The 17,840-nt window shown below is 39.2% G+C and overlaps 1 protein-coding gene across 1 annotated transcript; it reads right to left on the bottom strand.

Moving 5' to 3' along the window:
* Nucleotides 1-7,640: 7,640 nt before the first annotated feature.
* LOC108606188 (protein borderless) lies at nucleotides 7,641-16,139 on the bottom strand. The gene is given in 8 exon segments (XM_033294882.1): nucleotides 7,641-8,417; nucleotides 8,475-8,681; nucleotides 9,574-9,802; nucleotides 10,038-10,447; nucleotides 10,509-10,614; nucleotides 10,616-10,657; nucleotides 10,659-11,018; nucleotides 15,523-16,139. Coding segments are annotated over 8 exon segments (2,199 nt in total). The 5' UTR covers nucleotides 15,799-16,139; the 3' UTR covers nucleotides 7,641-7,848.
* Nucleotides 16,140-17,840: the final 1,701 nt, after the last annotated feature.

Here is a 17,840-nt window from a genome sequence, read left to right as displayed (position 1 = left end):
TAATAAACACATTAAGCTGTAGATCTGTGAGCCCGCTAAATGACAAACTGACTACGCCCATGGCAGAGTCTCTCTCACGACAAGCACGTTCAAGTCAGCTGTAAATAATAAATCAGCGACGAGACGATATATGAAAACCAATACACATACACACACACAGGCACACACACAGACAAAATGAGAGCATGTGCACACAATGCTATTGAGCTATCCATAGCAACAAAAGCAAAGAGCAGCAACAACTATACAACGTCATCGACAACGACGCGATTGTGTTTTGTTTTTTGTGTTTTAGCATTTGTTGTGCTTTTTGCTGTTTGCTTTTGCTTTTTCGCGCTGCTGCGTTTACGATAAAATAAAAATACGAGTTCTCTGGCTGTGCCCCCCGACAGTATCCACTGCCCCCCTGTGGCCTACTTGGGTGTTAAGACTCTGCTCGGCTGTTCCACTGTTCGTTCTATTGCGAATCGTCGCTGCCCGCGAATTTCTCGGTGCGCGTGCACTCAGCTCAGCTCGCTTGGGTACATTTCAAGTGCGCATGTACTCGTTTGCACTCGCCCAGGGGCTTCCATGTAAAATGTTAACGACCCAACACTGAGCTACAGCAGCTGAAAGACTAACAACAAAAGCGAGAGCGACCATTTGTCTTTGCTTTTTGGCTATATAGTATTTATATCCAGATAAAACTGCTGCTGCTTATCAAGCTTAACACGCGCTAATTGCTGCAATTTAACTGCCATTATATTGATAAGTTGCAAGTTACTGCGGGTGTCAGCGCTATTTGTATTTAAAACACATTTTAACATTGTTGTGTTGATTAAACGGAAGTATTAGGTGGCATATAGTATATGGCATTAGCTCATATACAGCATGACGACCATTTAGTTGGATCTAATCTTTATTAATTTCAGTGCGCGGCGCTTAAAAATGTGCAAACTGTGCAGCTTACAAGCTCCAACTGCCGCTGAAATTCATTAAGCTGGCAATGTGATACTTGAGAATATTAAAAAAACAATCTTATCTGCCTGAACATGAGCGACTACTTTACACGTTGCTGAGGTAGCGCGTTAGAATTATTTATTTGCTGAGTAACTCTTTTATAAACTTAAGGCATAGCAAACTGCAAAAGTTTATTCAAATTATTATTAAATGCTTTAGCAGCGGCTTTTGTTTATACAAAGCCAGGCCGAGTTTATTGATCTCACAAAATAATAAATCTATGTCGTCATAAATATTGTGCGCCATATAAAAAGAGATTTTTGCGAAATTGATATCAAACGATAGCGAAAGTTGAACAGTTGAATACTTGATAACGCAACAAAACAGAACGTAAAATGTTGCCCAAGGGACTGGCTGTCTGTGTGTCTGTTGTTCATGCCAAATGTGCCAAGTAGCACATAAGGCTAAATGACTAACGGCCATGTAAGCTGCTTTTGTCTTTTAACCAACACACAATTGCTACAGTTTGTGTTTTTTGCTGCCTGACCTCGAGGCGTGTGAGAAGGTCAATGTGTTTAGTTAAATGCGAGTGACAACATCTTGAAGGATTCACAGGCAACACAGTTTATAGGCTCATAGCGAAAACTTAAGGCCAATTGCATAATCGACGAGTTTGCTTTTTTAAATATTTATATGCAGCGATTACACACACACACGCGCAGAATTATTAACAAATAGGCACATGAAATATTTAATTAAAAAAATAAGCAACTTGCAGCGCTAAAAAACGCGTTGCAACCACGCGCGTTGTAAACTAAACTAAAACTTGCTGAAACTTCAGACAGCTGAAACTGCCGGCTGCCGGCATGTTCGATTTTTCCCAAGCACGCGTGCTAGCTGCTCCTTAACAAGGACTAGGCGAGGCTTGAAATACGCTGCCAAAAGGAGTATTTGCTATAGTTGGTAAGTGTATACAGCAGTTGCTTTCGTACTAACTTTTATTGCTGCAGCAAAGGCTTTCGCTATATATATTGCTCATACGCCAAGTAGGCCTGTTATTTATGACTACAGGTAGTACAGTTACATTATTTCCTTTGCATGCGCTGCTATTCTACAAAACGTGTGCAGCTCATCATCAATAACTTATACAATTATATGCTGGCCACTCATAATTTATTTAAAGCTTCATAGACTGCACTTTAGATTACCGAGGTGCAAATACGCTTGTAATATGAATATTAAATACAATACTAATTTCTCACATGTGGGCTAATTGCCCTTTGGCAATTGTTTAGGCTTCGGACACGCGATTTGTCGTGCCTCTTGCGTCTATTGATTTTCCACAGCTGCTTAAGATTTTGCTTGGGCGCACCTTTTTGCGTGTGAATGCAAACAAATATTGATTGTCAAGCTGTGCAAGGCACTGTGGACTGCAGGACTGTGGCCTGATTTGTCTAATTAATTAATAAGCATACAAAGCCAGCTCAACGCGAGTATTTGCATATTGAAGCCTTAAAAGTGGAATGAGCATTGGGGGGCGGGCAGGGCTTATATCCCAGCAAGTCATTTAGCCAGGAAATACTAATCTTGTTGAATCCCATTAGTCACTTCCTCTGGCCCGTAGGCAGGCTACTCACCCATAGTTAGCATTGATTGGCTTCTGTTCGTTGGCATTGGTCCTTTGCTGGTTTAATAGCGACACTGGCTCTAATCCTTGTTGTTGCTGCTGGCTGTTGGTTTGCTGCTGTTTGTTATTGCGTTGTTATTGTTGCTGTTTCCATGGCGCTGTTGTTGCAATTTTTATATTGCACTGTTGCTGTTATGCTGGCCGGACTGCAGCCGTTTTTCTTTTCCACCAGCGGAATGTTGGCGGTGCTTAGGCTATCCATTGCTTCGAAACAAGAGCTCTCAATGTCTGTGTATTTCTTTCACCTATATATACTATATATGTATATGCTTAGTTTATTCAAATGTAATTGGCATTATATTTGCGTCAGTCTGTGTTGTATTTTGCTTGCCGCTCACTTATTGTTTGTTGTTGTTTAATTAACTTTTAGTGTGTTTTACATATATTTTATTTATTTATTTGGCGCCGTTTCAGTACACTAAACTCTATTTGCATGCTGCCCTCTACGTCAGCTACACATAATTGAACTTTGAATTTGTTATTTTTGTTATTTTGTTTTTTGGCATTCAGCAGCGCGTTGAATATGTTGGCATATTGAGTGGAAGTTGATGATTTCACTGCAAAGATATGAAATTTCATTTAATAAAAGGTTAAAGTTTAAAAAGCGCAACTAATTTTTAAAGTAAAAGCGTCAATTAAGTGTACTAAGTGGTACTTAATACTGCCTAGAGTCATTTATTTAATCCAAGTATGAGCTTATTACTTCTAAGTACAGCAGCTGACTTCATGAACCGCTAAGTATAGAAATAATATCAAACAATATTGTTTAACAAATATTTTTGAATTATTTTTATTCAATACATGCTTGCATAAATCTTTTTATTATAAAAGTAAATACTTAATGGTATGCAACTGAATATAATAATTTATTTAAAGTCAATTTAATTTATTATTATGCTGATATGATGTATTTGAATAAAAATACTTTATAGGGGCAGTAAATAATTTTTATCACAAAGGAATTCATGGTCGGCTGCTTTTTATTTATAAAAACTCTTTCATGTACATTTCATTAATTGTATGTACAAACAAATTATTTTTTGAATAAAAATGTTTCATAGCGGCAAAGCCTAAGGCTCAATATTTATGTGTATATTAAAAGTATACAGCTAAAGTTGTAAATTTTAAAATGAATCTTCGTTCTATTGATTGTAGAATATATTTTCTCAATAAAGAAAAGAGTTTTTGCCTGAGGACTTTCCAAATATTTCGAGCCAACATTATACGCAATTTAAATGCTAAGTAAAAATGTTACGCTTGCCAAAAGGAGAGACAGACAGACAGACAGACTCGCATGAATACGTAATTACGCGCCCGAGTTACATGCAGAAGTATGAAAAGTGAAATTGAGTGCCAAGCACTTGTTTTTCATATTTTCCGCCTTGAAAATAAATTACATGTGCGGAAAACTTGAAGTGGGTGCAAACGCACCTACGAGACGATAATGTGGCACATGAAGATGCAGGTGTCCGGTTTGAGATTGATAAGCATAGAGCAGCAATCGATTAGGCGTATACTTAATACGGCTCATAGGCGTATTATTGATAAGCGAACAGTCGTTAGTTTGCTTTGCTTGCGGTTTGCTTTAGCGTTCTTTCCGCTTAAGCTAATCAAAGATATATGCTAGCTTAATCTTATCTATAGAGCTAACCAAAAACTGTCTAGCTAGCGTTTATATAATGAATAGTCAGGCTAGTTAGTTAGTTGCGCTGTAACTAGGCCAGTGATTTATAATTTGTGGGGGTGGCTTCATCCTGGTCCTACCTTAATTCCATTCAAAGTGGGTTAGTGGCACACGCACTGAAAGCGAGAGCATGTTATCATTGCCCAAATATTTGACCTTAAGCGAACTTTGGCGCGTCGCCGACACAGACAGACGGACAGACAGACCAGCGACTGATTGGGCTTCAAGCGAAAATTGGCCAATGTTCAGCTCAGACAATTTAAATATAGCATAAGTGAATTTCATAAACAAAATGCCAGCAGACGAATAATGAAATGTATTTTGAAATTCTTTGGCTCAGCACGATGTGTATATAGCGGCGACAAAAGAGACAGAGAGAGAGAGAGAGATTCACAGTGAGCACCAAAATAGAACGCACGCGCTCTAGAGAGATACGGCAAGGTATTTAAAGATACATATGATGCCGAATGCTGCTGCTTCTTATATGTAGTATATATATATTTTTTTTTGTATGCTTGTAAATTACGTGTATGTTATAAACTGTTAAACATTTAACATTTAGATTTGAGCGCGTGGGTTGCGCTGCTGGGGATGGCAGCGTCGCAAGGGGCATGCAACAAAATATAGCGGAAACTTCCCGCTTGCATTTGACTGCTGCTGCCGCTGCTGCTGCTGCTGTGGGGTTGGAAAATCCACCCCGTTGCAGCGTAACTAACACACGACGCAATTTCTGTGCCCCTATACACAGTTTTTTTTTTTTCAGCTTACCTATTAAATTTATTCAGTGTTTTTGGCAAAGCATAAAACCAGTTTTTCTCATAGATTTATTTTCTTTGTTTTTTAATTTATTTTTCCGCTCACTGATCGCGCTGCTCGTGCCGCTGTTTACTGTTTTATTTTAGGCACAATTTCAACGCCAAATATTTCACCTCAAAATTTGTTGTTTGTCGATAAACACACAGAGAGACAAACACACATGCGGAAATCGTTTAATTATTGTTTCAATGAAACAATTCAATTGCGACGCGGCGTGTAACTGAAGTAGCTTAAGAACTGCTTTGCTCTAAGGTACTGGTGTCTGTTCTTCGGGGCAGCAGCTGCTGGCGTCGTCGTCGTCGTCGTCGTCGTTGTCTTGAGAGTCAAACGTGTTTTATTTTATTTTTATTTGTGCTCTGGCGCGGCGCGCCAAACGTTGCTCGTCAAGCGTCAAGCGAGTTGGAATACTTAACCGCAGCGCGAACGAAACACAACTGAACAGCTTTTTTACTAAATTCATGCTGCAGCTCTAATGCTGCGTGACGCCCACTCTCGCTCTCCCAAACTCTCGCTCGCTTGCTCTCTCGCTCTGTTGGTGGTGGGACGCGCTCTGATGCGAACGCGCTGAGGCTTTGTATTGTCTCATCAATGGGGGAGCTCCATGACTGTTTGCTGCGCATGTGTCATGTCTCTCTCTCTTGCTCACTCTCGCCCCCTCTCTGTCTGCTTCAGCTGACTATAAACAGCTGACCGTAAACATAAATTGCAATCGCACTGCACTCGCTCCAAGTGCAGCTGCACTCACTCATTGTCTCTGCCTTGATATTTCAGCAAGTTTATAGCCGCTTTTATTTGAAATTAATTACGCCTCTAATGTAAACTCTCTTTTATTGCATATACACTTGGCATTTAGCTACTTTAGCACTTAATAATGAGTCTGCCTGGCTTTTGACTGCACTTTGAACTGCACGCTTTCCCACTGGGCAGTGATAAACAAAGCAGGGCAGCGCACATGCATCAAAATATCACGTACACGCAATGTGGACTGCAAGATACTCATTGAGTAGTCACTTGGCTGCTTAAACAATAATTGGATTTTAGTACACTTCATTGTGCAAAGCTATTTATATATATTAGCTCATCACCCGCATAAGCAAATATCAAAAAATCAAACCACAACATTTCATTATAATCTTAATATGCCCCTTCGGATTTAATTGTTTAATTAATATTATTTTCTAGGGTATTCATAAAGCGCTGCTTAGCTTATTCAACTGCTCAACTGCATTGTGAGTAATGCTTACACTCTAAGGTCTAATGTCGAATACATAATTTATTCTAAATTCAATTCAAGTGCTATTGTTCAGGAGTTGGGGATAGACACGTTGCTAATCTTAACAATGACCTTGTTTATTTACACAACTACACAAACAACATTTAAATAATATTTATATTTCATAGCACTTGGCCACCATATCAGCTGTAGTTTGTTTTATTATTTTTTATACAATTGCGTAGCATTTGTTTTTATTGTTGCTTAGTAATCTATGATATTTAGCAATTGGGGCGGATGCAGCTGCCGTCGATCAATTTGTCAATCTTTTATCACGCACCACATTTGATTGGCTTATCAATTGTCTTCAATCCAGCAATAATTACATTCTGTGGGATACTTTAATTGCACTCAGCCCAATGAGCTGCAATCAATTCGGGTCAACGCTGCACATTTTCGCACTTGACGAGGCATGCGACAGGCCATTAGGCCATTAACTGCCGCACAGAGCTTTGCCGAGTGCAAAACATTTGGCGGTGTGGGTTAAATCAATTGAACCTGTCGCAAAAACCTCCAAGGGGGGACTGAGCTAAGAATTTATTGCAAAACGGCAATTAAGCCAAGATGGGTGCATTCAGCTTTACATACATTGTTAATTAAACCAGAGTGCATATTGTTTAGTAATTTCCTTTTTGAGAAACAGCTGGGATTTCCGTGCACTTTTAAATGAAACCGGGTTAATTGTTGTGCAATTAAAATGGCACCAGATGGGCGTAGCTTAGAATAAAAACCTTTACACCTGCTCAAAGTCGAGAAAAGCAATCATATGGATTATAGGAATAGAAAGATAATAATGACACATGATAAAAGATATTTTCAGTTCTAAAATAGGAGAAGGCTTAACATCTAGAGATCAAGAAAGTTAATAACGCACACAAATAATTTACGTATTAAAATCTTAACAAAATATTTCTTACCCAAGCAATGTAATTCTCGCTAGTAATATAAACATTTGCAAGTTTATTCGGCAATCAATTCATTATTCCAACATCAACTACGTTACAAATTTACAAATTTCAAATATTTTATTCAAAGTTGCGCGCCAAGCTCGGGCTGTTCCATTCCAATTCCATTACATTCCACAATGCGAAAGCGCTTTCTGTTATAAGCTTACACGCAAGTATATTCATCTCGCTCATGCTGCAGCGGCCTGCGCATGAAAGGGACAAGCATAGTGCGCAAAGTGCGCGCAATTCAAATTATTGTGCGCATTTTTAGTTTAATTTATTAATTTTATTTATTGACTTGCGTTAGTTCGGCCTTAGATTTAAGGAAAATAAAATTGAAAGTTATAATACAATTATCAGCGAAAGAAGTATAAATAAATTATAAACCAGTTGTATTGGTAACTGAATGGCCAACATTTAATCCCCGGCACCCGCTGTCTTCACCCTGGTAGCTGCTGATGCTGCTGCTGCTCGCCTCAAAGCGCCAACGTATCTGTAATATTCAGGAGGAGGCGCGTATCTTGCCGCTGTCTCGCTCCTGATCGCTATCGCAATCTCCACTCTCGGCAGTGTCCTCATCGGCGCTGGCGCCATCGTTGCCTCGATTAAACAAATTTCGCAGGCAACTACGTTTCACGTATAAAAAAGCGCACAGTGCGCAAAGTAAGAAAATAACGCCCACTGCGCTGCCCACAATTAAAGCGCGCAGCTTACGCTTCGATGGCACATCCAGAATTAGCTCCGGACTGGCTACGTTCTGGTTCTGGGCGCCCACAGCCAACACTTGTATCTTGAACATGGTGTCCTCCTTCAGATGTCGCAGCTGATAGAAATTGTCGAACGTCTCAGCCGAGCCGACCATGAAGTGCTCCGGCTCCTTCCACCAACGCACTGTGTACAGACGCAGCGTCTCCAGCCCCTGGGTGGGATGCTCCCAAACCAGCAGCCAGCCCTGCTGATTATTGTGTATGCTCAGGTTCCAAGGTGCGCCCAAGTTGCCAGCCGCATTGCTCTGGCCCTGCTGATGTGGCAGTTGTTGTGCATCAAAGTCCTCGCCGCGCAAAAGAGAAGCTACAAAGGCGCTTGTGAGTTCACTTAACAATTTAGTGCTGTTGATGAGCAACTTACGTTTAGTTTCAAAGCGAAACTGTTTGCTAAACATGCCATCTCCATACTTGTCCTGGCTTAGCACCATAAACTCGTACTCCCGTCCTGGCAGCAGATTCTGCACGGTGGCTTCCATTAAATTCTTGTCAAGTATACGCAGCGTGCGCCACTCTGGCGCATCGGCAATGCGGTACCACACCGTATACTCCTGATTGGGGCGCAAATAGCCTGGGAAAAGCAAATGCACGGAGCAAATTTTAACATAAAATAAATATAGGTTGAAAGCAATCAATATAATTTGAATATAAGCCGAGTGAAGCGCACAAACTTCAAGCAGTTGAGGCTAAAAAAGTAAGCTCTAATCCTGGAGGTTAAAGCTTATATAAAAAATTAGCATGTACCTTAATTTTTTATTAATCAAGCGCTGTACAAAAATATGTTAAGTAGATTGGCTAAGCGCCATTTAATATATATAGTTTTTATACAGCTCAAATTCGTTGTTCTCTCAAGCGCTTGAGCGTAATTTATTTATTTATATAATGAGTACTAGCATCAACACTAATTTCTCATAATTTATATATATAAAATGTTACTCATCTTGTTGTTAAATATTTTTTATTAGTATAAATTTACTAACAACTGAACTGAAGATTGTTTAATGCCAATGTTTTGTTTATATATTATTATATGATTTATTAATAAAAATCAAAAGTGAACGCTACGATATTCTTGTTTTTTTTTTAACAAACTTCTAAGCTTCACTACTGTTTCTCATTGTAATAATTTAGCGACTGTTAACATATTCTGTTAATAGATAAGTAGTCTTAGCCCTCTAGAGTCTCACACTGTCGACTGTACTTGCCAAAAGTTGTTCACATTAAGTGACAAAATATTGTGGAATAAAAAACCTTAACCTAAAGACATTTGCTCTGCCTATATTATTCTACTATTAAATTAATTCCAAGCTACTATAAGAATTTAACAAATAATATTTCTGGCTTTCTAAATTCGAGCCCTTTTAGCGCCCATTTTGCTGAGTGTAGTAATAAAAATTTGCACATAAATTGTTTATGTGTTTAATTTAATGTTGCGCTTGCGTTTGGAGTCGACGTCTGCTCACCTGGTTGCCAGCGTATGGTGATGCAGGTCTCGGTGCTGTTGGCTGTTAGGTTGTATGGTGGGCGTGGGGCAATGTTCTCAATCATTAATTCGGATTCGGCCGTTATCGTTGCCGCTTCATTGGTCGCCGAGCACTCGAACATGCCGCGGTCCGATTCCACTAAATTCGTGATGGTCAAATTACCGCCGCTGAAGCTGATGCGATCCACGGGCAAGGCCTGGCCATCTTTCTGTTGTTTGTGTGCGTGTGTGCATTGCGTGTAAATTAGTTAAATCAGAAAAACTGAATCAGCACACACATATGGCAGGCAGCATAAGAGGGGGGAGGGAGGAGGGGATTTGCACAGACTCCACACATGCATATTTCAGAATGCAATCAAGCAAAACTGCAATCAGGCTGGCAGACAGTCCAGCCCAAGCTGGATGAGTGGGTTGGGGGCATGACAATGCGGAGCCAGAACTTACCCGACTCCATACAATGGACGGGCGATTGTTTCCGTCCCGGTCGATGGCTTCGCATGGCAGCTCGGCCGTCTCGCCCAGTTTCTGTATGTAAATCGCCTTTGGTGTGACGCTGAAAATGGGTGGGCGCAGCACAATGACGCTAATGATGGGCGAGGGGCCATCGGTGCCGAGGTCATTGTAGGGCGTGCACGTGTAGCTGCCCGCATAGTTCTCGTTCACCTTGGAGAAAAACAGACTGCCGTTCATCTTGTAGAACACGCCGGGCACATTGTACGAGTCGAACAGCAGTCCGTCCTTCTCCCAGCGCAGATTCTTCAGCGGCGGATTGGCCCGAAAGTGACAATCGAGCACCGCCGGCTGGCCATAAGGCAGATACACCTCGGGCGGCGCATAAATCACCTTGGCCTTATCTACAATAAATAGATGGCTAGCTAAGCTGCTGCTTTTGGATGCTTCGATGCTGCCACTTACATTGTATATTGAGAAAGGCCTTGGCCGTTTGCAGCTCGCCCTCGTGGTTGCGCACTTTGCACTCGTATTCCCCCAGATCGCTCATCATGGTGGGATCAATGCTGAGGACTGCCATCGGGGCCCATAAACGAGCGACGCACCAGGTCCTGCCACCTCCTGCAGCAGCACGCCATCCTTGTACCAGGACACTTGCGAATTATCCGGATACTTCATGACGCAGTGAAAAAACGCCGTCTGGCCCTCCATTATGGTCTGATTCACGGGCGGTATCTTGATGAGCGAGCCGCCCTGCACGGCCAGATGGTAGCTGGTGCCATTGTTGCGTATGCTGGGCGAGCGATTCGGAAAGATTATCTGGCAGTGGTACCAGCCCTGATCGGACTCGCGTATGGCGGTTAAATTCACTGAGGCCTTGCCCAAGTCGTGATGATTGCTGACCAAGTGCAGGCGCCCAATGAAAAGTTCATTTGTAGACGTTTCGTTCTCAAACCAGGTGAAGATTTTCTTTTGCTGCAGCGGAGCGAGAGAAGGAGATTTTTATAATAAAAATAATATTAGCAAAATTTGTGTAAAATACAAAATATTAATAAACATTCTTAAAATCAAGTAATTTAATTTATTTCATTCATAAAATCTTTTAAATCGACTGCGACTTTAACTAAGTTAGAAGCGAATTGAATGCTCTAAAATAAAGAGTTTTTAATAAATAAAATTTTGAGCATGTTAATCTATAAAATAAATTTGAATTTAAGAATTATTCTTTCAGATTTTCAATAATTAAAATATTTGTAAAATATATAAAACTGAGAGGAGTGGAATTTATAACACGACTTTAACTAATTTAGAGACAAACCAGGTGGGAATCTTCTTTTGGTGCATGAGAGCAAAGCGGAAACTGATTAAATTAAATTAAAATGTGAACATTAGAAATAAATAAATCTTTCTTTTCTTTAGAACAAATTATTAATACAACTTTCTAAGCTAAATCAGACTTGATAGATGTGGAATTTATTTGATGTGATTAATGTTTAAATACTTTACGACTTCAACAAAGTTAGAGTAAGACAACATACAGATAATGCATTAAATGCTAGTTGACCCAAGCTAAATTCACTAATTAGACTTTAAACATTGTTAAACGCTATTTAAATGCTCGCTGAGCAATTGCACAGTATTGAGATTAAAGCTGTTGCCCAAAATAGTAGACTATTGTCATTAGTTTCTAATTATGATTGGTTACTAATATTACAGTTGCGCTTGTGGTTATAAATCACAAAACCGTCAAGCTCATTTGCCAGACACGCACACACACACACAGATATACGCACACCTACAAACATGCAAATTAAATGGAATTCTCTGGGTGTGAGTTGTGCAGCAAATAATTGAACAGCCCATCAGCCATGGCAACAGTCAATGGCAAATTGCACGTGTGTGTGTGTGCGAGTGTGTGTGTGTGTGTTTGCATATTGCACAAGCCTGTATCATGGCCATCTATATGCCATTATAATCTTTGCAAATGCGCGTTGTGCCCACCGCTGTGACGTGCACAATGACTATGCTGGGTGCCACCAACCCCCCACCCACCCACTCCGCTCTGCATAACAAATACGAAGGCAGAGGCGTCTATTGGACTGGCCATGGCAATGCATGAACTACGTACCGTTTGCCACTTCGGGGTGCCACATTGTTGACAAAGTTAAATGAGCTCACGTTTCGCAGCGGGCATTTTTTTTAAGCTTACGACTCCCCCGACTCTGCCCGGGGTAAGGTCAATTATTAAATCCCAGCAAGCAAATTCCTTTATCAATAGCCACAAGCTTTTGATTTGCATTATTTTTTTATTTACTGCCCACACTTTTTTTTTAATGTTATCTATTTTCTGTAGGGCAAAGCAAATACTTGTGTTTAAATTTACGCTTGTGTTAAATATTTAATTTATTTATGCATTGTTTGCGCGGATTGACGTTAATGCAAAAGCACATTTTTATATATTAAATATGTGCACATGTTTCAATTTTAATGGAATTTAATTTAATTGCATAGACGTAAACAAACAAGGCGCAATGCAAATGTACGTGTAATTAATAATAAAAAATAGTAAATGCTATTAGCAGCTTAACCTAACCGCGGTTAGCCTTGATAATGAGCATAAATAAGGTAATAAATATGGACAGCTACAATTGATATATAAATGCATTATAAGGTTGTCTAACATGCAATAAATACATTTAAAAATAATATATAAAATAAACAAATATTATAAAGTGTATGAATTATATGATAATATAAACATTACAGCTAGTTGCACAATAAGCGTCTTTAAAAAGATTTTGTATATCATAAAATATAATTAATTCATAAACAAAAGCTAAGCTTCATAATTCAAAGTCAAAGCTGTTTTACTAATTATGTTTAAACTAATCTAAGCTGCTCATAGTCATTGCATCAAATGAATTTTTCACTTCCTGCTAGATTTATCCGCAATTTGATCCATTGTCTATATACTAATAACAAATTCTTGAACCCCTTGAGTAGTTTGTGTGGATTACAACAGACTTTAGTCTATCATCAGCACTGAGAGTTCGCAATTTAGAACGATGTATTTAAACTTATTAATAACTAGCACTAGGGCAGATCTTATTGCATTCTTCCTTGCTACAATTGTTAGCTTTGTTTAACACTCCCAATAAATAGTTTTATATACATATAATCATTATCAACATTTAATAATAAAAATAAAGTAAATAAATAATCCAAAGCTAAGCTTGCTTTACTACTTTTGAGAGTTTATCCCCTAAAGCTTCAACAAGATCTCCGCACTGAATTCTACTCATTGCTTGTTTTCAACTTAAAGTTGCATTTATCAGCGTATGCTAACTAATTTATTTATACTACATTTGTTAATTATGCTTACAAGCATTTCTCTACTCTTAAATGTCAAATAAACAAATGAAAACCTGAGCTAACATTTCAACTTGTTTATGTTGGTTTAGTTTACAAGCATGCAGCACTTGACTCTGGAACATGGCCAGACCTGGTCTGGTCTGGTCTGGGCCTGTCATGCCATCAGCCATCAGCCATCAGCCATCCGGTACTAAACCGCATGCTAGGGATTTGGTTGCAGCCGTAGTATGTACGTACGTTGAAACGTTTGTACGGCGTGCGTTTGGCTATTACCGGCTGTACGGTAATACGGTTATTGATAGCTGGCAACCGCAGAAAGTGTCAGGCAGCCTCTGTGTGTAATTTGATAGTTTTAAGTGTTGGACTGATCTATTGACATGTGTGTGCATGTGTCGAGTGCAGCAGGCATTAATTGAAATCGGCAAAACCAATCAACATCATGAACAACATCATCAGCCCAGTCGGCAAGTCAGCATCAATGTCAGCCCAACTGTGAGAAATGTATGCGTTGCACTAAAAAGTACATCATATTTTTTTCTTTTTCCTACACTCTTGTTGTGTGTGTGTGTGTGTGCACAGTGGCAAGTGGCAAGTACATACACCCATTTATCAACATTATCTAACAAATTACAAAACGTAACTTGATTTATCCGGTAATTTTTTAGCGCTCGCTCAGACTACGTGCGCGACAAAAATTTTCGTTTTGGCGACACGACGCGACGGCCGTGAAAAGTAGTTCTTGACACACACACACAGACACATACACAAACACACATACATTTGCATAAATATATGATTTGCTTAGTGGGTAAACAGCTTGACAAGATAACACAGACAGTCGTCCTTAGTTGTTATGCTTTTTTTTAGAATTTATTTTTGTAATTGTTGAGTATTTTTAATAGTTGGCTGAACTCACAGAGAGCGAGAGCGAGAGCGAGAACAAAAGCGCGCAATTAAAGTGAATCTATCATCATGACATCATGACCCGTTGACCAAGCTAAATTTGATGTTTTAATACAATACAATACAATAAAATAGAGAACGCAAAAATGAAAACCAAACCGAGCTATGCACAAATTTGTGTGTCAGAAGTGCCAGCAAATTAAGTAGACGGGCAAATAGTTAAAAACATTAGCAATAGACTGGCGGCAGCTCAAATCAGACAAGCCCCAACCACCCACCGCCCATGCAAATTCCACTCAAACACACACACGCATGCACACATATGCGCTGTGTGTGGTGTTTCTGTGTTTCTGTGTGCGTTGAATAGTAAATTCACTTGATTTAAATACAAACGTGCGCCAGCCAGCCAGCCAACCCATGAGCCAAGTGGAGAGGAGTGGGGTGGGCTTGCAAGCAAGTGCGTTGAATTCTTGCAATGAATTTGCAATTGAATTTAATTGCATTACTCACAGTTGTCAACAAAATGCCAGCCATTCAATACGATTGAATTCAATTGCAAAATTGATTTCAACTATTTTACCATTTGCTGTGTTTTTGTTCTCGCTGACAGAACAGAACACCCACATCACCCATCCGCCCCCCATGCACTGACCCACAGTCCTTTGATGTCACACTTCACATTCACGCTAATTTGAGCGGTCTGACAAACACTTTCAAGTGTCTGATTTATTGAAAATAAATGTAATTTAATTTCCCCATTTAAATTTAAAGCGAGCGCTGTAATTTTTGTGGCCAACTACTCATAACTTGTTATATATTTTTATTTTTATGCAAGTCTATAAAATATTAAAAAAGAACGTTGCTTGATTTTTAACGTGCAGTTACTGTTTGCACCTAGTGTAGCGCAAGCTGGGAGGCTGTCATTAATTAATAGCCAGGGCCGGGCCGCCATGGGCCCCAATCCCAGTGCACCCCTTTGAAATACATTTAAGGTGACGCATGCACCCTTTTAATGACTGTGAGACCCAGAATGCCGTTATACAGTTGAGCGGCTGCAATGACTGTTAATTGCACAGTAACCCACGCAACTCAGTCAGTCAGTCAGTCAGTCAGGCTCTGTCAGTTTGTCAGTCATCAGACTGTCAATAATTTTTTGCTGAGCGTGTCAGAGCATAAAGCAATTATAGTTCAATGCTTGGCTTACATCTTTGCTCCAGTGCACGACGTACGGGATTGGGGAATCATATGGGAAATCTATATAGCAATTGAAGACAACATGCGAACCGACTTTGGCCTCCAGATTTGTTTGTTTACGATGATCGCGAGCGCATGCCACACAGGATATATTCATTAAGATCACCAGCGGCAGCAGCAGCAGCATCATCAGCAGCTCTTCTAATGTAATCATGCTGCTCGCCTCTCTGATCTTGGCAGTTGTCTGCGCCGTGTAGCGCAGTGTAGTTTTGCGTGACTTAAGCATTTCTAATCAACTTTACACTCAATAGTCTGCTGGGCATGGCCCTTTTTTCAACACAAAAAAACACAGGATTTCCGCAATACGTATACGTAATATTTAGTTTGTTTTCTTTGCGTTTCAAAACATGCTCTCAAATTACAGCAAGACAGCTTTCAATTGAATCGTTTCTTTGCGCGCACAACAACAAATATGAGGATGAGGTTTGAGCTGTAATATGATCGCAACCCGCCGCCAACGCCGCCGCTTAATCTGCGTTCTAACTATGAATCGTTCAGCTCGCGAGCTTTAGTCAACTGCACACGACGACTGGAGAACCGCTACTGGCTGCTGGCAGCTGAAATAGACGCGATCAAGCTGCAGAACGTTCCGCAGACTGATGCTCAAAACAAATAAAAATTCGTTTACCGCAGCGCCGCAGAGTGACAGCGACACTGAGAGAAAGGCAGCAGTGCGTTGCAAAAAAACAAAAACAAATTGAGCTCATTATGATTAATTAAATTTTTGTGTTGAGCGTCTAGTTATAAAACTTAAAGCGATTATTTGAGAACATTATATAAAACTGAATGATTAGACTGAGCAAAAAGCAATATATAATTTATATGGCCAGATAAACAATTTGAATGAGAAATGCTGTATATTTTTCTAGCAAGCAAATGCAACACTTGCAATAATAATTAAAATACATAAGCAAATATCAATGTGGTTAATAAATTATAATCTTTAAAATTTTTAAGCTTATTTGTTATTCAAATTTATAGCTAGCAATTGTAGAAAATAAAAAAACTATAAAAGAATTTAATGTTGCAAATGGGTGACTTGAAAAATTATAGAAAACTTTCAAATAAATGGAAATCTTTATATTATTATATTTACAATATTTATACTAGTACCAAGCTCATTTCGAGAGTTTTTAAAATGTTTCAAAATCACTTTAATAGATTGACTTTCTACTTAATCTTAAATAATTGCTAAACAGGTCAAATTAGCTGGTATGCAATGGCTGACTTGATTATAATTAAAACAAATTATGCTACGATTTAATGCGATAAGCAATGTTTTTTGCATTTTTTTGATTCTTTTTTATATGAATTTGCCACACCTATTTTCACAAATATTTGAGTTCTCACTCTATTTGTCGGCTACGGTCTCGCCAAATGAAAATGAAACTCTGGCTCTTTACTTAATCTTGAATTATTAGAAGAACGCGTCTAATTCTTCAGTGCCGACTGTTCGGAATTCTGTGAGCGTTTTGTGGACCTTCACACACTCCACTTTCACGTATCAGTCTCCCACATTTGCTGACATTTGACATACGCCCACGAATTGCAATTGCAGTGGCAATGGGCTGTGGCTTTGGCTTTGGCTGTGGCTCTCTCGGTCTGCTCAGTGCTCAGCGTCTCGGGCTCTCGGTGCGCTATTTGTAATTCACTTTCATCAACGTTTATTCACTTAAATAATTAGGCGAGGAGGAGCTATGGCTATTGCATTTGCTGCCGCCTAATTTTTTGTGATAAATTTCATTCGCTTAATTAGCCAGACGGGCGGGCGTTCGTTCAATCGATGCGCAGGCGTTTGGGTCAACTGCAATAAGCTGTAACTGTAAACTAATTCGGCTTCCGGCTGTCAATTAAAAACATATAAATTTTTTTTTGTATTTTATCAATTTTAAATTTGTTGCTTTTTATTCTTTTTTTTGTATTTTTATGTTTATTTTGTTCTGTTTGTTTTTCTTTTATAAGTTTATTTGTTTAAAAATCTTGTTCATTTTGCTAATTACTTTTTATAATTGTGTCTTGTGGTAATTACAATTATATTTTTCATTCTAAACTGATTTTTGTTTTTTTTTTTTTGTGGTACATTTTACTTCTCATATATATATATATATATTATATGTATGTAATATGCGGAATGCTGGGGTTGATAGTTGCTTGTTTGTTGTTGTGGAAAGTTGTTGGAAATCAAGCAGAGAAGGAAGTCGAAAGAAGGTGCAAAAAGTAAGGATACGTGGTGTAGGAAGTTCCAGGCTGTTGTAAGAGATGACGAAG

The sequence above is a fragment of the Drosophila busckii genome, chromosome 2L (genome assembly GCF_011750605.1).
Source record: "Drosophila busckii strain San Diego stock center, stock number 13000-0081.31 chromosome 2L, ASM1175060v1, whole genome shotgun sequence".
In the NCBI taxonomy this organism is placed as follows: Eukaryota; Metazoa; Arthropoda; class Insecta; order Diptera; family Drosophilidae; genus Drosophila; species Drosophila busckii.
Note: the sequence above shows the minus strand (reverse complement) of the source record. Positions and strands in the feature narration are given on the sequence as shown.